The sequence below is a fragment of the Callorhinus ursinus genome, unplaced genomic scaffold (genome assembly GCF_003265705.2).
Source record: "Callorhinus ursinus isolate GAN/ISIS: 27379988/994484 unplaced genomic scaffold, GSC_fseal_2.0 scaffold14, whole genome shotgun sequence".
Taxonomy (NCBI): domain Eukaryota; kingdom Metazoa; phylum Chordata; class Mammalia; order Carnivora; family Otariidae; genus Callorhinus; species Callorhinus ursinus.
In genome coordinates this window covers 45655416-45677334 of record NW_027397076.1, presented here as the reverse complement: position 1 = coordinate 45677334, position 21919 = coordinate 45655416, and the positions used below count along the sequence as shown (strand labels likewise).

General features: G+C 61.2%; 1 protein-coding gene across 1 annotated transcript in view; it reads left to right on the top strand.

Annotated features, from left to right (window-relative positions):
* Positions 1–21919, top strand: part of LRP1 (LDL receptor related protein 1) — an 80554-nt gene that overhangs the window by 46862 nt on the left and 11773 nt on the right. The window contains exons 27-63 of the mRNA XM_025882925.2: positions 77–321; positions 544–675; positions 995–1222; positions 1467–1641; positions 1726–1820; positions 2003–2152; positions 2268–2408; positions 2754–2888; positions 4752–4883; positions 5137–5271; positions 5478–5607; positions 5749–5875; positions 6287–6438; positions 6541–6665; positions 7002–7379; positions 8692–8881; positions 12278–12482; positions 12836–13028; positions 13789–13914; positions 14113–14241; positions 14532–14651; positions 14800–14913; positions 15181–15330; positions 15410–15532; positions 15771–15887; positions 16069–16197; positions 16452–16654; positions 16689–16919; positions 17764–17947; positions 18055–18140; positions 18318–18437; positions 18954–19141; positions 19278–19483; positions 19992–20180; positions 20788–20936; positions 21377–21470; positions 21590–21706. Of these exons, the coding sequence (XP_025738710.1) occupies positions 77–321; positions 544–675; positions 995–1222; positions 1467–1641; positions 1726–1820; positions 2003–2152; positions 2268–2408; positions 2754–2888; positions 4752–4883; positions 5137–5271; positions 5478–5607; positions 5749–5875; positions 6287–6438; positions 6541–6665; positions 7002–7379; positions 8692–8881; positions 12278–12482; positions 12836–13028; positions 13789–13914; positions 14113–14241; positions 14532–14651; positions 14800–14913; positions 15181–15330; positions 15410–15532; positions 15771–15887; positions 16069–16197; positions 16452–16654; positions 16689–16919; positions 17764–17947; positions 18055–18140; positions 18318–18437; positions 18954–19141; positions 19278–19483; positions 19992–20180; positions 20788–20936; positions 21377–21470; positions 21590–21706 (5843 nt within the window). The remainder of the gene's footprint in view (positions 1–76; positions 322–543; positions 676–994; positions 1223–1466; positions 1642–1725; positions 1821–2002; positions 2153–2267; positions 2409–2753; positions 2889–4751; positions 4884–5136; positions 5272–5477; positions 5608–5748; positions 5876–6286; positions 6439–6540; positions 6666–7001; positions 7380–8691; positions 8882–12277; positions 12483–12835; positions 13029–13788; positions 13915–14112; positions 14242–14531; positions 14652–14799; positions 14914–15180; positions 15331–15409; positions 15533–15770; positions 15888–16068; positions 16198–16451; positions 16655–16688; positions 16920–17763; positions 17948–18054; positions 18141–18317; positions 18438–18953; positions 19142–19277; positions 19484–19991; positions 20181–20787; positions 20937–21376; positions 21471–21589; positions 21707–21919) is intronic.

Here is a 21919-nt window from a genome sequence, read left to right as displayed (position 1 = left end):
GGGGGGGGGGCCGGGGGGCCAGGGCCAGGGCCTGGCCCCAGCCAGCATCCTCACTCTGCCCCGACCACGCTCTCAGGTCAGACGCCATTTACTCAGCCCGTTACGACGGCTCCGGCCACATGGAGGTGCTTCGGGGACACGAGTTCTTATCGCACCCGTTTGCAGTGACGCTGTATGGGGGGGAGGTGTACTGGACGGACTGGCGGACAAACACGCTGGCCAAGGCCAACAAGTGGACCGGCCACAATGTCACCGTGGTACAGAGGACCAATACCCAGCCCTTTGATCTGCAGGTGTACCACCCCTCCCGGCAGCCCATGGGTAAGGGGCCATAGAGGGGCCAGCAGCCTCTGCAGAAGCCCTCGGGAAAAGAGGGGGCCGTGAGAGCATGAGGGGCTGTGCCAAGATGGTGGGGATGGGCCAGCCGCGGGCGATGCTGCAACGGGGAGGAGGAGAGCGGGTGAGGAGGGGGTGGCCCAAGTGAGAAAGGTAGGGGCCAGCAAGTCACAGGACGCCCTCACTTCTCCTCTCCCCCAACCCCAGCTCCCAATCCTTGTGAGGCCAATGGGGGCCGGGGCCCCTGCTCCCACCTGTGTCTCATCAACTACAACCGGACCGTCTCCTGCGCCTGCCCCCACCTCATGAAGCTCCACAGGGACAACACCACCTGCTATGGTAGGAGACCCCTCCCTCAAGAGCCACTGGTGACCTGAAGCCGACAGGGAAGGGGTCGGGTACCCAGGCTCACGGCTGTAAGCGAAGGTAGACAGTCCCAGTCGGGGGAGTGGGGGGCTGCTGGGAGAGGCTCCAGAGAAGCCACTGTAAGAAGATGCAGGAACTCAGGCAGGGAGGTGATGCCCAACGGGGGCACTTCCTGAAAGCCAATGGCCAGCTGCAAATGGAAGGGACCAGAAGAAGGAGGGACCCTCATTTGGGTGGGTGGGAAGCATGAAGGTAGGGGGCTGCCCTCAGTGACCTGCCCCGTGCCCCACAGAGTTTAAGAAGTTCCTGCTGTACGCACGTCAGATGGAGATCCGGGGGGTGGACCTAGATGCCCCCTACTACAACTACATCATCTCCTTCACGGTGCCTGATATTGACAATGTCACGGTGCTGGACTATGATGCCCGCGAGCAGCGCGTCTACTGGTCCGACGTGAGGACACAGGCCATCAAACGGGCCTTCATCAACGGCACGGGCGTGGAGACTGTCGTCTCTGCAGGTTCTGCCCTCACCCTGGACCCCCGCAGTGGATGTGGGCGCCCCCCCCACCCAGGCCTTCCTCCCATCCCTGGTCCCCTTGTTCCTGATACTCCTTTTCCAAATCTTCCTCCTTCTCAGTGCTCCAACCCTGGGGTCCCGATCCCCATTGCCCCCCCAAACCAGGCCAATCCCCCACTTCCTCCAGCCTCCTGACCTATGCCCCACAAACACCCAACCTCCAACTCCCTGCTGTGCCCCCCCAGACTTGCCAAATGCCCACGGGCTGGCTGTGGACTGGGTGTCCCGAAACCTGTTCTGGACAAGCTACGACACTAACAAGAAGCAGATCAATGTGGCCCGGCTGGACGGCTCCTTCAAGAATGCGGTGGTGCAGGGCCTGGAGCAGCCCCATGGCCTGGTGGTCCACCCACTGCGTGGGTGAGTCCAGGGCCCAGGGTTGGGGAGTGTGGGGTGTGGGGCAGGAGCAGAGGGGTCTGACTTCACCTTCCTGCACCTTCCCAGGAAGCTCTACTGGACCGACGGGGACAACATCAGCATGGCCAACATGGACGGCAGCAACCGTACCCTGCTCTTCAGTGGCCAGAAGGGCCCTGTGGGTACGAGCTTGCCTTGCCTGCGCTACCGCTCTTCCCTAATTCCTCGGGGTCCCTCGATTGTCCCTCTGTCTCCCGAACTCCTAGCTTAGTGCGTGTCCTCACCATCCTCCCCCAAGACCACACATCCCTCAGCCCCCAGCCCAGGGGCCAGGCTTTCTGGCAGTGACACCCACCTCTTTCAGGCCTGGCTATCGACTTCCCTGAAAGCAAACTCTACTGGATCAGCTCTGGCAACCACACCATCAGCCGCTGCAACCTGGACGGAAGTGGGCTGGAGGTCATCGACACCATGCGGAGCCAGCTGGGCAAGGCCACTGCCCTGGCCATCATGGGTGAGGGCTGCTGGGTGGGGGCAGGGACGGGGACGGGCTGGGCTGGGCTGGGCTGGGCTGGGCTGGGCTGGGGGTGGGACCCTCCCCGGGGTCTCATCCCCTCCTGCCTACCCAGGGGACAAGCTGTGGTGGGCAGATCAGGTGTCAGAGAAGATGGGCACGTGCAACAAGGCTGACGGCTCGGAGTCCGTGGTCCTGCGGAACAGCACCACCCTGGTGATGCACATGAAGGTCTACGACGAGAGCATCCAGTTGGGTGAGACTGGGGCCAGGGCCACAGGCAGGGGCTGGGGTACAGAGAGGAATCCCTGGGCAAGGAGGTGAATGGGAATGAGCACGGGTTAGACTCTGCTCAGCACCCAAAGGGGCTCCTCTTTCTCATTCTCACAAAGGTAGCCATACGTGCTGACAGCCACCCTGGTCACAAGAGCCAGGGGCCTGCCGGGACAAAAGACCTGGGTGGGGGTTGGGTGGTAACCCCCACAAGGTCCAGGGTGAAGGCAGTGACCGTCCTGTCCCCGGGCAGCGCAAGCCTGACACTGAGGTCCCAAGGAGGGCCACCTCAACCCTTTCTTTCTCTGTGCCTCCCACCCACCCCCAGACCACGAGGGCACCAACGCCTGCAGCGTCAACAACGGTGACTGCTCCCAGCTCTGCCTGCCCACATCCGAGTCGACCCGCTCCTGCATGTGCACCGCCGGCTACAGCCTCCGGAGCGGCCAGCAAGCCTGCGAGGGTCGGTGCCCAAACCGCCCAGCCGCCCCCCCCCCCCCCCGCGCCGGCCCTGACCCCTCCCCCCACCCTCCCGCCCCACCTGCTGCCTCTCACCCTGGGGACAGGGCTGAATTTATCACATATTATTAAGTGCCTCCTGGGTTAGGTGCTTAGTAAGCCCCCACCATGTCGGGTGCTGCCAGGGAAGCCAGGGGGCAGAAGTCCCTGTCCCTGTGCCACAGTCTTAACCTGAGAGGGGGCTAACCCGGAGGGGAAACTGGACTGTGAGGAGGCTCTCCAGTGCCTGCAGGAGGGTTTTGGAGACAGAGATGTCGGCAGGCAGCGCCAGGGCGGGCTTCATGGAAGAGGTGTGCTGTGAGCTGGGTTCTGTAGGACAAGCAGGATTTGAGCGCGTGGATCAAAGGAGAGAGGACAAGTGAGGCACGGGGTCCAGAGCAAGAGGAGGATGTGTGCAGCCCCCTGCCCCAGGCACCAAGCCCGAGGGGCGGGCAGAGTGTGGGGGGCGGATCGTAGGTGATGGGCTGTGGGGTAGGGCGGGCCTCCTGTGGCTTCTCAGCAAGGAGTGCCTGGAAAGTGGTGTTTGGGGCAGATTAACCTGGCGGCAGAGAGCCGGCTGGGTGGGGGAGGGAGAAACCGAGGCAGTTAGACCAGTTAGGAGGCTATTAGCGTGATCCCGGTGTGAGGAGATGGGGCTTAGCAGCTGGGCTGAAGAGAAGGGGTGAGACTCAGACATTTCACAAGAACTTGCTGACTGATTTATGAATTTGCCCCAGGACAGCACTTCCCAAAGTGCGCTCTGGGAACCTCCCTCTTTGATGTGGGTAGATGTTACAGAAAGAAGCACTGGGTTGAACAAAGTTTAAGTGTTTTTTGCTGCAGAACTTCTCAGAGTCTTGAATATGCAGATCTGCACTGAGATATTTTCTCAAGAGAAAACTCTGTTTGGGGTTGCTCCAAACTCCCTTGACCACGAATCCTTTTTTTCACGGAGGCTGAGAAACCAGAGCCTACTGGGGGATTCATCCGGGGCACACTGTAGCAAGGGATAAAGGCAGTGGAGGATTCTGGCTCATGTTGATAGTGGTGCCACATAAGGAATGGGAAAACAGAGGGGCGCCTGGGTGGCTCAGTCGGTTAAGCGTCTGCCTTTGGCTCAGGTCATAGTCCTGGGGATTCGGGATCGAGTCCCGAATCAGGCTCCCTGTTCAGTGGGGAGTCTGCTTCTCCCTCTCCCTCTGCCCCTCCCCCTGAGTCCTGCTCTCTCTCGCTCTCTGTCTCTCTCTCTCTCAAATGAGTAATTTTTTAAAATCTTTAAAAAAAAAAGAAGAAATGGGAAAACAGAATGAGACTGGCTCAGGAGTGAGGAATCAGGGATGTTGAGTTCTAGGTGTTTGAGAGAGGGTATGGATGGCACAGGCCAGACTGGGGAGGACGAAGAGCAACCCAAGATGGAAGTCTTCATTGAGGAGTCATCTAGTTCCATTGTCTTGTCTGAACCTCCCCAGGTTCTCCCTAACAGCTTTTGAGGGTGCAGTGTTGCCTTGAGTGAAGCAGGACTAAAGGGCCCCCTTCAGGAGAGAGAAATCCAGGTCTCTTCTGCCCTCTAGTGGGCGCTAGCAGTCTTGCAGGTGCTTCCCCAGAGCTTCTCTCCTTTCCCACCCCCCACACCCCATCAGCCAGATGACCTCCCAGCCCAAGCTGCAGGCCTCAGGCTAAGGTGAGTGTATCTGTGTGTTGAGCGGGGAGGAGTGATGGCTGGGAGAAGATACCAAAAAGAAGCAGAGAACAATAGGTTTGAGAGTGACAGACCCCAAGCTTAAACGGGTGTCAGTGAGGCCCGTGCCTGAGTGTCCTTGTGTTTCAGGTGTGGGTTCCTTTCTCCTGTACTCTGTGCATGAGGGAATCCGGGGAATCCCCTTGGATCCCAATGACAAGTCAGATGCCCTGGTCCCAGTGTCGGGGACGTCCCTGGCTGTCGGCATTGATTTCCATGCTGGTGAGTGATTTGGTGGCAGGAGGGAGTGGGACATTACCTTGGCGGTGGTGTGGGAGCCCAGTGAGAGGCTGCCTGACCATAGCAGGAGGGGGAGACAACACAGCTACCCTCCCCCTCAGGCTCCGTCTTCCCTCCCACGCCTCCTCCCCCCCAGTACTCCCCCCCCCCTTTTTCCCACCTTTTTTTCTCCCCCCCCCCCCCCACTTTTCCCCCACCTTGCGGGACATCCTCACGTTGGCCCCTCTACCTACAGAAAATGACACCATTTACTGGGTGGACATGGGCCTAAGCACCATTAGCCGGGCTAAGCGAGACCAGACATGGCGCGAGGATGTGGTGACCAATGGCATTGGCCGCGTGGAGGGCATCGCCGTGGACTGGATCGCAGGTGAGCCATGAGAGGGTCCTGGGTGGACTGGGGGCCTCCAGGTGAGGCAGAGCCCTGGTGGGGGCATGTGGGATCTCAGAAGCCGTCCGAGGAGGAGTAAGCCAGAATAGATGGGGAAGCAGCAGGGATCTAGAGGCTGGAGAGGGACCGGGTACATGCGTTCGTTCCCACCCAGTCCCCCTGATCTCCACCCGCTTCCTCCTCAGGCAACATCTACTGGACTGACCAGGGCTTTGATGTCATCGAGGTCGCCCGGCTCAATGGTTCTTTCCGCTACGTGGTCATCTCCCAGGGTCTGGATAAGCCCCGGGCCATCACTGTCCACCCAGAGAAGGGGTGAGAAGCTGGACAGGCTGCCCAGTTCCCAACCCTGGCTCGGGTCTGGCCCGGTCACTCTCCACAGCCTGCACTGACGAGACCCTCTCTCCTCCATGGTCTGGGGACTGACCCCCAACTCCTACCTCCTCCGCCCCACAGGTATCTGTTCTGGACTGAGTGGGGCCAGTATCCACGTATTGAGCGGTCTCGGCTAGATGGTACTGAGCGAGTCGTGCTGGTTAATGTCAGCATCAGCTGGCCCAATGGCATCTCGGTGGACTACCAGGTTTGGGTGCAGGCTTGGCCCTGGAGCCCATGGGACATCCGGACCCCATGCTCTGGGCGGGGAGGCTCCCCTTACCCTGTGCTCTGCTCCCCGTTGACTCTCCCTGTGATGAGGCCCTATTCGGTGGGGAGATATGGACCCAGGTAGTCACGGGGTCTTCTGGCCCAGCTCCCGACCCAGAGTGGGACTCCTCCCACCCCAGAGAGGGTAGGGGGGCCGTCACGCAGAAGCGAGGACTGAAGCCATGCCTAGAGGTTGTCAGATCGGCAGGTCAGAGGGCGGGGAGGATATGGAGGAAGAAAGAGAAGACACGGGAGGCAGGAGTGAGTGGGACACGCCCTGTGGCCCAGGACACTGGGGCTGACGGGGAGCACTGGGCATTGGAGGTGAGGTGGGTGCCTCTGGCTATAGGATGGGAAGCTATACTGGTGTGACGCTCGGACAGACAAGATTGAGCGGATTGACCTGGAGACGGGCGAGAACCGTGAGGTGGTTCTGTCCAGCAATAACATGGACATGTTCTCCGTGTCTGTGTTTGAGGACTTCATCTACTGGAGTGACAGGTGAGGGCTTCTACCCTGGTCTTCTCCTCCGTCATCCATTCCCGCCCTCCTGGCCTCCGTCAAGGCCCTGCTCACGGCCTAGCCCTTCCCTCCCCCCGCCAGGACTCATGCCAATGGCTCCATCAAACGTGGGAGTAAGGACAATGCTACAGAGTCTGTGCCGCTGAGAACGGGCATCGGTGTCCAGCTCAAAGACATCAAAGTCTTCAACCGGGACCGCCAGAAAGGTGAGGCTGGGGCCCTGGGCCAGGCAGGAGAGGCACACGGGGGGGCCCCCTGGCCTGGGAGTGATCCCCCGGAGTGAGAGGGGCTGGGAGAGATGCAGGACCCACAGGGGCACTTTGCAGCAGCCCCAGAGAGCCGAGAGTGGGGAAGAGAGGCTGAGGAGCTCTAGGACTGGTCCGGGTGCCGAGCACAGAGGCCGGGAGGGCTGCCTGTGCTGAGGCCCAGTGGTGCCCCAGCCAGAGTCTCCACCAGCCGAGAGGTTGGAGGCACCAGTGAGCCTTTGCCCAAGGTGGGCCCTACCCTCTGTGACCATCTCCTTCCCCGCGCCCTCCCACCAGGCACCAACGTGTGCGCGGTGGCTAATGGTGGGTGCCAGCAGCTGTGCCTGTACCGGGGCGGTGGGCAGCGGGCCTGTGCCTGTGCCCACGGGATGCTGGCTGAAGACGGGGCATCGTGCCGCGAGTACGCCGGCTACCTGCTTTACTCAGAGCGCACCATCCTCAAGAGCATCCACCTGTCTGACGAGCGCAACCTCAACGCGCCCGTGCAGCCCTTCGAGGATCCTGAGCACATGAAGAATGTCATCGCTCTGGCCTTCGACTACCGAGCAGGCACCTCCCCGGGCACCCCCAACCGCATCTTCTTCAGCGACATCCACTTCGGGAACATCCAGCAGATCAATGACGATGGCTCGGAGAGGACCACCATTGTGGAAAGTGAGCCCAGACCCTGATCCTCCCCGGGAAGGGGAGGGTAGAGGGCTCTGGGGAGGACCGGCACCGCCTGAGGGGAGAAAAGCCCTCAGCCCGCCCACCGTGCCCCAGATCTGAATCCCAGCTGTGACTGCATCCCTGACAATTCGCCAGCTAACCACACTGCACCCATTATAGTTACTTGGAAAGTTTCTCCTCATTTGGAGTCGGAGTCGCCTCCCCTCTTCCTTCATCCTCTGGCCCTAGTTTGCCCCCAGGTGGCACAGAATAAGCCAAAGCTCTGCTCTCTGTGGCCGGGACTCACGGCACAGGCTGCAGAGAGAGTCTGGGTTCAACCCCAGACACAGGATTTCAGGCACTTGGGCCAGTTTCCTCCGCTGTCCAAGCCTCAGATGTCTCGTGTGCATAGAGAGAGAGGGTCACCTGAAGGGCAGGTGTGACAGCTTAGCTCAGCACAGGACGTGTGCATGCTCCACAGAGAGTACTGAGAGCTAGAGATAGCAGCCTAGAACAGCTGTTCGGATCTTTGCAAAGCGCTGTTTTGTTCCGCTACGGTTTTCTCTTCTGGCTGGATAACCCCTGGTCCTTTGACTCACTCATTTGCTCATTCCTTCATTCATCCTGTCCACAAAGACCTGCCAGTCACAGAACTAGATGCTGGTATCCAGCGGTGGTATACATATGTCCGTTGAGCCTCCTCTGGACATGTCCCACTCCACGCAGAATGCGCCTGTCTAAAAATGTGTCCAAAGCTAAACCAGATACTCTTCAACCGTAGCTTGATCAGGAGAGACTGGCAAGAACTGTCCCCTCCCTTCGGACCATTGTTTAAGCTACAGTACTTCTAATGCTGCAGCCTTCTGGCAAGCGCAGCGTCATACAGCTAGAAGCCACGAAAACCCGAGGCTTTTTCTCTTGGGCTATGGTTGCACTAGTCATCGTGCACTTAATTCTTTAACCAGAGTTTAGGATGTTTACGAACAATCCGGTTCAGGTCTTGTTCAGCTGGAAGCTCCCAGGACAGCCCAAGTCGGGTGTGATTTACCAAAATCCATAAAGCCATTTCTCCCCGGCTGTGGGGAGACGCAGGAAGAGGGGTCAGGGAGATGCACCATGGATCATTTGCATAGAAAATAGGGAAGGACGGGGGGTGGGGTGGGGGTGCCCAGGCTGCGCTTCCACGTGCCCCCCAGCTCCCACACATCCCCATACAGCCCCACATATGCCAGAGGAGTGGGTGCTCCAGGCCGTCATCCCCCTTCGGCTCTGCTCCCTGGCCCCATCCCGACCCACGATGGCTCCTCTCCCCTTGCAGATGTGGGCTCTGTGGAAGGCCTGGCCTATCACCGTGGCTGGGACACCCTCTACTGGACAAGCTACACAACATCCACCATCACCCGCCACACAGTCGACCAGACCCGCCCAGGGGCCTTCGAGCGTGAGACGGTCATTACCATGTCAGGAGACGACCACCCACGGGCCTTTGTGCTGGATGAGTGCCAGAAGTGAGCTGCTGGGTGCAGGGAGTAGGGAGCGGGGAGGGCTAGGCCACAGGGTGGCAGGAGCTGCCCCAGGCAGCCCCGGGTGGGGGTGTAGCGGTAGGAGAGGCTGACTGTCCCCCGAGATCCGCTACCTCCTTGCTTTGTGACCTTGGACCAGCTATATGAACTGTCTGAGCTTCAGTTTCCTCATCTGTAATATGACAATAATATTTCCGGTGCCTGAACCAAGGGGAGGATCAGGGGGACTCTGAGGGACAATTCTGGCTCAATGATGAATTGATTCATTCATCATAGAGCCATGGTCAAGGTACGTAGTAGGTCCTCTGTGTTTCTGGCACGCCAAGCTTCAGGCAAAGATTGTTCACTGAACACTTGCTGTATGGAAGCCTTCATCTGGGCCCATTTAAACCACCTAGCTGGGGAGAGAAACCATAGTGCTGGGAAGCGCAGAGCCCGGTATAGGACGTTGTGTGATGACCAAGAGGCATCCCAGAGGCCATGCTGTGGCCCTGGGCCTAGACATGGGAAGGCCAGGGAAGGGCAGCCCGGACACAGGGCAATGCTTTGAGCAACTGCTGGAGGAGGAAGTGTGCTCTAGGCAGGGAAGGACTGTGAGGGGCCTCCCCATGCCCAGTCAAGGAGTCCCCATGGGCAGGAGCAGGCATGCAGATGGCCCATGAGGCTGGGCTCAGGTTGTGAGGGAGTCCAGAGCACGAGTCAAGAGGACTTGGGAGGAAATACCCCCCAGGTCTCCACCTGCTCCGCTCTCCTGCAGGGCCAGCACCCCCTCCATTTCCAACGTGTGGGCCTCTGGTGAACCACCCCCTCACCTTAGAAATCCTGGCCCACGTGAAAGCAAAACTGTTTTCCCCAGAACTCAGCAACCCTTGGAATGTTTTCCCAAAGCTTTGCTAGGAAACTAAGGGACAAACAAAACCCCAAAACAGCTACTTAGAAACAGGGAGTGTACCGAACCTAGATTCCTTACCCTGATGTCACTCAAGTCCAGCCTCAGCCCGGCCTGCCTGGCCCTGCAGACCGGCACAAGGGCCCTCTCCCTGGTCTGCCTCACCCTGGCCTGCACATACATGGCTCATGACAAAGATCCTCTCTTTCCTCTGTGACCCTTGGCGACTTTACCTGTCTTGGGCTGGCCCCAGGGCCTGTCGCTTCTGGGCCTAGAGCCTCCATGAAGAGGTGGTGCTGCTGGGTACCCCTGCCTGCCTCCCACCCCCAATCCAGAGGTGATGGAGCACTGTGGCTTCTAGAAGCTCCCTCATGGCTGCCCACCAGGTTCCTTTGCTCTGAGCCCAGGGGATTCCATCATTCACTCAGCAAATGGCTTTTGAGAACCAACGATGTGCTGAGGAGCCAGGGAAGGAAGAGATGGACCTTGGCTCTACCTCAGGCCTATTTGATGTTAACTGTGAGGCTTCGGGGAGCTTTATGAGTGTGTAACAGGACCTGACCCAGCTGGATATCAAGGAACGCGTCCTCAAGGAGGCAGCACCTGAGCTGGGGTCTGGAGGATGACCCGGGTGAACTGAAGCCAGGGCAGGGTGCAGGAGAAAGAGCTGAACTGTCTGGGAGAGGCCCTCTCTTGGCCAGAAGGAGCGAGTGCTGGTGGGGTGGGGGGGGCAGTGTGCACCCAGATGAAGGGGACAGGGACTCCTGCTGAGCCTACCCTACAGCTGGCCCTCAGGAAAGCCCCTCGTCCCGGCCCTCCCCCACCTCCACCCCAGCACCTTCTTGGGGCGTGGTTTTACCAAGCCTGGAACCCTCAGCTGTGGTACATGTCCTTCTTCCACATGTAACAGTTTGTCACGGTAAAAGGAAAGCCACTTCCTACCACAGAGTCAATTGGGCCCTACCTGAGGGTATGGAAGTCCCTGGCTGGGGACCAACAACGCCAGGAGGCTGACTCTAGCAGCACCCATTTTCTCCTGTGGAGGCCACAGAGAGATGCCACCATCCTTGATGGCATCATGCCACCATCCGAACTCCCATCCTGATTCCAAGAGCTATCCAGAACCGCCCCCCCGCACTTCCCCCAGGATGAGGGCCTTCAAAATCAGAGCCTCAGCTTCCTGAGCTCCCGGTGGCTTGGGAGCAGCCAGCACCTCCCAGAGTGGAAGGGAGTGTCCTTTTCCTTCCTGAGCATAGCATTAGGCGGTTATAGCTCAGACGCACTGGAGAGACTTGTGGGGGAGAGGGTGTGTTAAAAAGAGAGAGACCTTGGGGACACCCAGCTGGCTCAGTCGGTAGAGCATGTGACTCTTGATCTCGGGGTTGTGAGTTCAAAGCCCACATTGGGTGTAGAGATTACTTTTCAAAAGAGAGAGAGAGACCTGGAGAGGTTTGAGGAGACAGTTCCACCAGCTAGAAGACAACTCTGTGTCCAGAGCAGCAGGACATGGAAACATCGGGGCGGGAGGCAGGGGCAGTCCTGTGAGCAAGCGGGAAAGCAGAGCTGACTCTTCTGTCGCTAGGTGCTTCTCAAACTCCGGGGCACATGCAGCGTGTCTGGGGAGTGCTTGGAAAGTGCTGGTTCCCCAGCCCCGCCCCAGACCTAACTGAGTATGAATCTCTGGGACAGAGGACCCAGGGGTCAAGATCCAAAGCAGGTGGTCTGGGGATCACACTGTCACACCTAGTGTAGCACCTGCGCAGCCCTAAAGTGACGCACACCCATCTCTGGAGCCTCACCACCCTGCAAAAGGAACCCATCATGGCCAGGTCCCACCACCTCCTTTACTGAGAGGGGCCGAGGTGCAGAGACAAGAGGCTGGTTCAAGGTCAGAGCTAGTAAGGAGCAGAGCTGGGGCTCGGACTCCAAATAGGCAAAAGCCTGAAATTATGGAGAGGGTGCTTTTCAAGAACTTCTTGAGGGTAGGATCTGTGTGTCCCTGGCACTGGCATACACGAGACACTCACAGGGGTGTCCTGGATGCTGGGCGAAAAGCAGTTAAGAATAAAAGAATGGGAAATAGTCATGTGACATCATTAGATGAACATTAACTCTTAATCCTTCAATCATTCTACGAGGCAGGTAGTAGTATTATCCCTGCCGGTTCCTCACTGGTAAGTGGCAGCGCTCCGATCGGAACCCAGAACCTGCCTTACTTGGCTACACCGTCTCTCAGTAAAAGCCGATGGTCATTTCCCAGACGCTGAGAAATACGTGCGCATACCCACACAGAGACCCTGCAGCAGCTGGGGCCCCTCTGGGCGCCAGGGCTGTGTTGGCCTTGGTGGCTGTGAGGCTGCCTGGGGTGCTGGCATCTGGGTCACACCCTGGCTGACCCTTGGGTTCTGGTCAATTCCTGGCCCTCGCCCGGGCCCTCCACGACAGACTCCCCGGCTTTGACTCCTGATCCCCGTGGCCCTCCCTTCCCCCAGCCTGATGTTCTGGACCAACTGGAACGAGCAGCACCCCAGCATCATGCGGGCAGCCCTGTCGGGAGCCAATGTCCTGACTCTCATCGAGAAGGACATCCGCACCCCCAACGGCCTGGCCATCGACCACCGTGCCGAGAAGCTCTACTTCTCCGATGCCACCCTGGACAAGATCGAGCGGTGCGAGTATGACGGCTCTCACCGCTATGTGAGTCTGGGGCCGCCAACGGAGCAGGGGGCTCGAGGTGGGCTGGGGTCAGGGGACGGCTGGTCAGCCAAGAAGGAGATGGCCCAGGCAGAAAGGGAGGCCCCCTGGTGGGAAGATTCTGGAGGAGAATGAGGCACAAACATTGCCACTTAGCTGTGTGGCCGCGTGTGGCCCTCATCCTGTGCAGGCTCGGCTTCCTCGTCAGTTCAGTGTGGAAACGGCAAGATGCCTCTTTGGGTCCTTCCCGTTCTGGACCATGTCCGGAGACCCTTGCCCGTGGGGCCAGCTGCAGTGGGGTGGGCTTGGGGAGAGGCCCGAGCCTGCCCGCGATGGGCCCTGTGCTGTTGCCACAGGTGATCCTGAAGTCGGAGCCAGTCCACCCCTTCGGGCTGGCTGTGTACGGGGAGCACATCTTCTGGACCGACTGGGTGCGGCGAGCCGTGCAGCGGGCCAACAAGTACGTGGGCAGCGACATGAAGCTGCTGCGCGTGGACATCCCCCAGCAGCCCATGGGCATCATCGCCGTGGCCAATGACACCAACAGCTGTGAGTGGGGCCACTGCCACCAGCCTTGCTCTCCTGTCCACAGTGCCAGCATGTCCACACACACGCACACACACACACGTACACACTACGCCCTGGTCTCGTTCTCCCAGAGCCTCCATGTGCAGACATACACTTGTACACACCTTCACCCCCAAGAAACTCCAAAACACCTAACACTCCTCTACTCCAGCTCCCTCAAGACATCTTTGCACGCGTGCACACACACACACACGTACGCACATTCATACTACCCCACCACTGGTCTCACCTGAATCCTTAGACACCCCAGCACATGCCCTAGTCCTTCTCCCACCCAGAATCACATGTGCCCCCAGAGCTGATCACACACATCCCAGGCTCTGCCCGTGCTCTGCGTGCACGTGTGCGTGTACATGCGTGTGCACAGAGACACTCCCACCCTGGATCTGCCTTGCCCAGTGGCCCCCACCCAGATCCATAGCTTTCCCAGGCCTCTCACACATACTCCCGGGCCCCACCACGATGCTCCTTAGACTTGAATCTCCCCAAGCACACAATGAAGCCCACATCATCCCCCTAAGAGCAACCCCCCTCCACCCCAGGCCCACCCCAAACACTCCCCCTGGCCCTCCCATAGCACCATTTCTGCTCCCCCAGCTAGGTGCCGCTGTGCCAGGGCTGGGGCTAGGAAGCTCCCTGAAGCTATGTGAGTGGGTGTGGGCATCCTGTGTGTGCACAGCCGGGGACACTCCTAGCCCATTGTCGTCCGTCCCTGTTCCAGGCGAGCTCTCCCCTTGCCGTGTCAACAATGGGGGCTGCCAGGACCTGTGTCTGCTGACTCACCAAGGCCATGTCAACTGCTCTTGCCGAGGGGGCCGCATCCTCCAAGAGGACCTCACCTGCCGCGGTGAGAGACGGGGCACACTGGTGGGGGACCCTGGGCACACACTGGGGACCATCGCCTCCCAGACTCCAACAGCCTGGCCCCCCAAATAGTTTCACCAAGGAGAAACTGAGGATGACCTGAGTTCCGGGGGGCAGAGGGGGAGAGGCGTTCGAGGCCCCAGGGCCCTGGCTCATGAGGCTCCCTCCACACCCCCTCCAGCTGTGAACTCCTCCTGCCGGGCACAAGATGAGTTCGAGTGTGCCAACGGCGAATGCATCAACTTCAGCCTGACTTGTGATGGTGTCTCCCACTGCAAGGACAAGTCTGACGAGAAGCCATCCTACTGTAGTAAGGCGCCTCCTGCAGCCTCAGCGCCCCGCCTTCCTCCCTTCCCCCTGGCCTCCAGGCTCCCCAGCCTCTGCCTCCAGCAGGGCTGGGTGTGAGAGTGAGGGGAACAAAAGCTCCATAACCCACTCCGTGGCTGAGGAGTCTGGGGAGGTCGTGAAGGGCAGAAGCACCACTAACCCTGGGCCAGGCCCAGAGCAGGGCTGAGCAGGTTGTCAAGGGAACAGACGAGTGAGGTCCCACCGGGAGCTGCTGCTGACTGGTGGCCCGCTCCCCCCACCTCCCTTCCGCAGACTCGCGCCGCTGCAAGAAGACCTTCCGCCAATGCAACAACGGACGCTGTGTGTCCAACATGCTCTGGTGCAATGGGGCGGATGACTGCGGGGACGGCTCGGACGAGATTCCCTGCAACAGTGAGTGGGACCCCACTTCCGCCCCACCCCACCTCCCCAGGCCCCACGGGGTCTGCTTCAGCGTGCTCTGCGGGGGTGCCTGGGGTCTCCTGGCCCCCATGGCGGGGGGTACTCTGGCCTGATGGTCTTGGGGTGGGTGCTGTTCTAGAGACGGCCTGCGGCGTGGGCGAGTTCCGCTGCCGGGACGGCACCTGCATTGGTAACTCCAGCCGCTGCAACCAGTTTGTGGACTGCGAGGACGCCTCTGACGAGATGAACTGCAGTGAGTGACACCCCTCCCCGGTGCCTCCTAGTCCTGCTCCCTCGCCTCCTGTCTGGCCTGCTCGCTTGGCGGCCTCAGCCCCCCTCACAGCCTGTGTGCTCCTGCCCCCTGCCTCCAGGCCTGGGCTCTGGGGTGGCGTGAGTAGAAGGGGCGGTCAGCATCTCCTCCCCTGAAGGGTACCAGGCCACTTTCTAAAACACCAAGGGCAGCTCCGGGGGAGGGAGTGTGGAGGGAACCGGGTGTCACCTGCATCCCTGCCCCTACCAGGCGCCACCGACTGCAGCAGCTACTTCCGCCTGGGGGTGAAAGGAGTGCGCTTCCAGCCCTGTGAGCGGACCTCCCTCTGCTACGCCCCCAGCTGGGTGTGTGACGGTGCCAACGACTGCGGGGACTACAGCGACGAGCGCGACTGCCCAGGTCCCGCCTCGGGCCAGGTGTGCGGAGGGCGGCGGGCCCTCCAGGGCGCCAGTGCCCTCATGCCTCCCTCTCCCCCCAGGAGTGAAGCGCCCCAGATGCCCCCTGAATTACTTCGCCTGCCCCAGCGGGCGCTGCATCCCCATGAGCTGGACGTGTGACAAGGAGGACGACTGTGAACACGGCGAGGATGAGACCCACTGCAGTGAGTGACCCACCACGGCGCCCACCCACTATGGCCACTGGAGTCCCAGTCCACCTTTCAGTTCCCTCCCGGGAAGTGTCCCCTTGGGAGAAGGGCACCCAGGGCTCCCCTGTCTAGCTCATGCTGAGCCCCCACAAAGGGATGCCTTGGGTCTCTCCCGGCCGTCCTCCACCTGCCTGCCCAGCAGAGTGACCTGCCGTCCCCTCCCCCATCTCACTTTGGTTTCCAACCGCCCCAGACAAGTTCTGCTCGGAGGCCCAGTTTGAGTGCCAGAACCATCGCTGCATCTCCAAGCAGTGGCTGTGTGACGGCAGTGACGACTGCGGGGACGGCTCAGACGAGGCGGCTCACTGTGGTGAGGGGTGGCTGTGGTCAGCTCAGGGAGGGGCTCCTGAGGGACAGACGCCCCCACCCCACCCACACACCCACACACCCTCCTACCGGAGGGGCGGCATGAGTGTGGGGATGTCACGCCGACCGCCCGGCCCGCTGTGCCTGCTCCTGAATCTCTTGGCGGCTCCCTGTCCCCCCAACAGAAGGCAAGACATGTGGCCCCTCCTCCTTCTCCTGCCCCGGCACCCACGTGTGTGTCCCCGAGCGCTGGCTCTGTGACGGTGACAAGGACTGTGCGGACGGTGCTGATGAGAGCATCACAGCTGGCTGCTGTGAGTGGCGTGGGGGGGGGGGTGAGGAGTGGGGTGGGTGGCAGGTGGCCACAGTCTCACTCTGCAGAAGGGGAAACTGAGGCCAAGGAGGGGCGGCGCTTCAGCCGGCGTCACTCAGGTGGTTAGTGGCAGAGCCCTGACTACAACCCAGACGGCTGTTGTCTGTGCACTCGGACCCCACGAAGGTCCCAGGGACAGGCAGCGGCTGGTCAGGTGGGGGCTGAGGGGCCACGTCCGCCCGTCTCCGTCCGCAGTGTACAACAGCACGTGCGACGACCGCGAATTCATGTGCCAGAATCGCCAGTGCATCCCCAAGCACTTCGTGTGCGACCACGACCGGGACTGCGCGGACGGCTCCGACGAGTCCCCCGAGTGTGGTGAGGGTGCTGGGCCCCCGGCGGGCGGGCCGGCCTGCAGGGGGGATGGGGGGGCCGAGTGGGGGTGGCAGCAGGGGTGTGCCCTGCCCTCCCTGTACCTGGGCCCCGCCGGAGCCTCCAGCCTCATCCCCTCACCCCGCCCCCCCCCCCCCAGAGCACCCGACCAACGGCTCCTCGCAGTTCCTGTGCAGCAGTGGGCGCTGTGTGGCCGAGGCTCTGCTCTGCAACGGGCAGGACGACTGCGGGGACGGCTCAGACGAGCGCGGCTGCCACGTCAACGAGTGTCTCAGCCGCAAGCTCAGTGGCTGCAGCCAGGACTGCGAGGACCTCAAGATTGGCTTCAAGGTGTGCCCCACCCCGGAGTGGGAGCTCCCACACCCCCAAGGCCGGCAGGAGCTCCGTTCCCCACCCCCTAGTCATTCATTCGTTGGCTCATTCATTCGTTCGTTCACCGAGGGCGCACTGGGCACCTAGGCTGCTGGGCAGTGTTCTAGGCGCCGAGGCCCCAGTGGGGAACAGAAGCGAAGCCTGTGCTTGGTGGGGTCCTGCCTCTCTTTGGAAGGTAGAGCCACCAAGGGCTGCGGGAGAAGGAGGGATGTGCAGATGTCAGGGGGTGCCAGAGGTAGGGTACCCAGCTCAAGGGCGAGGCCTGACGGCAGCACCAAATCTGGGAGTTTTCACCGTAGAGACAGCATTTAAATCCGTGAGCCCGGAGAAGATCCCCAAGGGAGTGAGTGTAGATGGAAAAGAGGGGAGGCCCAAGGCCTGAGCCCTGTGCTCAGCCACACCGAGGCTGGGGCGGGGGGTGAGGGCGGCCGGCAGAGGAGCCTGAGAAGGGGCAGCGGCTGGGGTGGGAGAGCAGCCAAGTGAAGAAAGCCTCGGAGGAGGAGCGTGATCAGCTCCGTCAGATAATGCTCACGGGCCACATAAGATGAGGCCTAAGCATCGTCCTCTGGGGATAGAAGCAGGGCGGTCATGGGCCACCGCCGTGTGAGAGCCAGACTGCTGGCACGGGGCAGCTCAGTCCCTGCTTGCTGCCTGCCCACCCTGCCAGCCTCGGTTTCCCCAGCAGAGCCAGCCGCCCCGGGGTGGAGGGAGCCGGAGCCCCAGTCTCCAGAGGCTGGGTGGGGGGGACAGGGAAGGCCCCGACCCCTGCCCATGCCCAGCCCAAGGCTCTCTGTGCCTGCAGTGCCGCTGCCGCCCCGGCTTCCGCCTGAAGGACGACGGCCGGACGTGTGCTGACGTGGACGAGTGCAGCTCCACGTTCCCCTGCAGTCAGCGCTGCATCAACACGCACGGCAGCTACAAGTGTCTGTGCGTGGAGGGCTACGCCCCCCGCGGTGGCGACCCCCACAGCTGCAAAGCCGTGACTGGTGAGATGGGCACCTGGAGGGCATCCGATGGCTCGCACAGCTGGGGGTCGGGGGTGCTGGCACGTGCCGCAGCTGAGCCAGGCTGAGCCAGGACGCTCTCTCTACAGATGAGGAGCCGTTCCTGATCTTTGCCAACCGGTACTATCTGCGCAAGCTCAACCTGGATGGCTCCAACTACACGCTGCTTAAGCAGGTGCCGGGCCCGGCCCTCCTCACCCCGCCAGTCTCCCCAGGCCCAGAGCCGCGTACCCTGCCCTGTACAGCCCCCTCATCCTCCCCACTTGGGCCCATGTTCGCCACCCCTGCTGACTTCTCCAGCCACGCATGTCCTGATCTGTGGGCCTCCTTCTCCCCCACCCCACATATCCAGGGCCTGAACAACGCTGTCGCCTTGGACTTTGACTACCGAGAGCAGATGATTTACTGGACGGACGTGACGACCCAGGGCAGCATGATCCGAAGAATGCACCTTAACGGGAGCAACGTGCAGGTGAGGCCAGGGCAGTCCACTCATCAGCAGACAGACCAGTGTAGGGGTGGGAGAGATGGGGGCGGGGGGGGGCGGGATGAGGCAGAGATCCAGCCCCGGTGTCCCTCCCCAGAGGGCTCTTTTGCAAGGCCATCTCCCCTTCCCCACGGGTCACTGCACAACTCTGCATGTCCTGGCTTCTCTCTCCCCTCCAAGCTCAGAAAGCGAGGTCTGGGGGATTCCTCCTGCTCTTTTCCTAGTCATCGGTAGCGTCCCCCTTAGGGCTGGCCTCTCCTAAATGCATGCCCCAGGCACTGTGGAGCTTGGGGTACGGTCTCTCTCACCTGGAGACCCCTGTCCTAGAGCCTCCGCTGACACGAGGCCCAGGGCTGGGCCTTTTCCATCCGTTGTCCTCCCTGCCAAGCTGGAGGACGGAGCTCTGCTTCACTTCACACCTGGGGGAAGCTGGGCCCCAGAAAGACTGAGGGTCCCGCCCCAGGTCACCCAGAGCTCTTCCTTCCCTGCCCCCGCCCACAGGTGCTGCATCGGACAGGCCTCAGCAACCCGGACGGACTGGCTGTGGACTGGGTGGGCGGCAACCTGTACTGGTGTGACAAAGGCCGGGACACCATCGAGGTGTCCAAGCTCAACGGGGCCTACCGTACAGTGCTGGTCAGCTCTGGCCTCCGTGAGCCCAGGGCTCTGGTGGTGGACGTCCAGAACGGGTACGTGGGTAAAGAGGGTTGGGGGAGCCCCTGAAAGCCAGCGGTGTGCTCAGGCATCCAGGCCCAGCCTCCCTGTGGACTCCCGGTGGGACCAGTCGCAGGATCTCTTGGGGCTCACTGCCCGCCCACCTGCCAGGTACCTATACTGGACAGACTGGGGTGACCACTCACTGATCGGCCGGATAGGCATGGATGGGTCTGGCCGCAGTGTCATCGTGGACACCAAGATCACATGGCCCAACGGCCTGACACTGGACTACGTCACCGAGCGCATCTACTGGGCTGATGCCCGTGAGGACTACATTGAGTTTGCCAGCCTGGACGGCTCTAATCGCCATGTCGGTCAGTGAGGCTGCCTGCGCACAGCAGACCTGGGGGCTGGGGGTCTGAGGCTCCGGAGGATCAGGCCACTGGGGCAAGAGCATAGGATTAAAAGTCAGAGGGCATGGTCTGAGGACATCACCCACCAGGGGTATGCGGTGTCCAGAGCATCCCAGCCTACGGCCCTGGACAAGCCCAGGCATGAGGCCACCAACTACAGCCTCGGGAAGGAGAAAGAGAGGTCCCTTCTTATGCACAGTTCGGGGGGCTCTGAGAAAGGTGAGGGTGGGAGGCCTGGGGGTGGGTTACTTCGGTACAGGGAATCATACAATATTACAGAGTAGGAACCTGTTGTCAGAGGCCCAAGGTCGAGTTCCAAGTCTGCCACTTAACTGCACAACCTTGGGAAGCCATTTAACCATCCAGAAGCAGGGCAAGCGCCCACCTCAAGGGGTTGTTGTGGGCTTAAGGGCGTCCTGTAGGGAAGATGCTGACCGGCTGCCGGGCCTATTCCCTCCCCGGTCTGCAGTGCTGAGCCAGGACATCCCACACATCTTTGCACTGACCCTGTTTGAGGACTACGTCTACTGGACCGACTGGGAGACCAAGTCCATCAACCGAGCCCACAAGACCACAGGCACCAACAAGACACTCCTCATCAGCACCCTGCACCGGCCCATGGACCTGCATGTCTTCCACGCCTTGCGCCAGCCAGATGGTGAGTAGCCGGGGCCAGGGCGGGGGGGGGGGGGGGGGCGGCGGTGGGGAGTGGTGGGGAGCAGATGAAGGGTGAGCCTGGCACCAGGGGCCCCTATGGGAGGATGGGGCCCAGCAGGAGTGGTTGTAGCCCACCCCATCTCCAGCATTGCCTGAGACGTGCTTGCCAGACACTGGGAGATTAGGGGGCCTGTAGACAGGCTAAGATCTGGCTTTCAGGAGTTACAGCTCAGCCCAGGGCCGGCCACGGAGTCTCGTAGCAACAAGCCCCTGAGGGTGCGGACCACCGAGGTGGGACCCCAAAGGCAGGCAGGCCGTAGCTGAGGGCGGGCCCAGGGGAGGCAGTGTACGAGGTTTCAGGGCTGGCCTGATCCTGGGACCTCAAGAAGAGTCCTCTCCTTTCTCTGGCTTCAGCCTCCTCCTAAGCGAGTAGGATTTGGATCCATCCTACCTCTGCCAGGATAGAGTGGGCTAGGCAGCCTTCAGAAGACCAGAAAGTGTGGCACCAGGGAGCGCCGGCCTCACTCTGCCGGAGGCCCGTGGCTCAGGGAGCCCGGCCCATACAGTGGGCCCAGTCGGCTGCGCTTTAGCCACTTTCTCTCCGGCAGTGCCCAATCACCCCTGCAAGGTCAACAATGGTGGCTGCAGCAACCTGTGCCTCCTGTCCCCCGGGGGGGGCCACAAATGTGCCTGTCCCACCAACTTCTACCTGGGCAGCGATGGGCGCACCTGTGTGTCCAACTGCACAGCAAGCCAGGTGAGGCTCTTCCCCCGACCCCCATTCACCAATGCCTCGCTCCCCCAACCCCCCACACCAGTACCCCCACTCCTCCTCAGACCCCAACACCCGCTCTAATGTCCTCACGCCATCTGGTTTTTTCCACGCTAACGCCCCCACATTTCTTGCCTACCTCTTGTCTCCCCACAGCAATACTTTTATACCCGTCACCTCACACAAACACCCCCACACCCTAACCCTGGCCCTCCCTCCCCAGTACCCCCCACACTGACCCCCCCACAGATACCCCATCACCTGGCCTTCCTGCACTCCTCACATCCCAACCTTCCATCCAGCTCAGCTCCCCCACAAAATACCATGACCTTCCCACTTCTTTGAAACATCCCAGCCCCTCAGAAGAAATCCTCCCGAGTCCCCCAGACCCCCACCAACCCCTCTTGCCCCCACCTGCCCTCCAGTTTGTGTGCAAGAACGACAAGTGCATCCCCTTCTGGTGGAAGTGTGACACAGAGGACGACTGTGGAGACCACTCAGACGAGCCCCCGGACTGTCGTAAGTGCCCAGAGCAGGGGTGGCAAGAAGGTCCTGGCTGGGGGCAGCCCGACCCCTGAGGCTCTGAGTGGCCGTGCCCAGCCCCAGCCCTTCTGACTCTGAGGCTCCCCTCCTGGCAGCCGAGTTCAAGTGCCGCCCGGGACAGTTCCAGTGTTCAACGGGCATCTGCACCAACCCTGCCTTCATCTGTGATGGGGACAATGACTGCCAGGACAACAGTGACGAGGCCAACTGCGGTAAAGGGCTGCCCAGCCACCGGCTGCCCGTCCTTCTCCCCTCCCTTCTCCCTCCCTGGGACTCGGGGGTTTCATACTACACTCCAGGGGCAGGGAAGCTCAGCCCACAGCAGCCTCTTCTCCGGGCTGGACTCCTGCTCCTCTGAGCCCTGAAGCCAAAGGCTCACCCCCGCGGAGGGGGTGGGGCGTCCCCTCCCTGCCCCCGCATCCTCC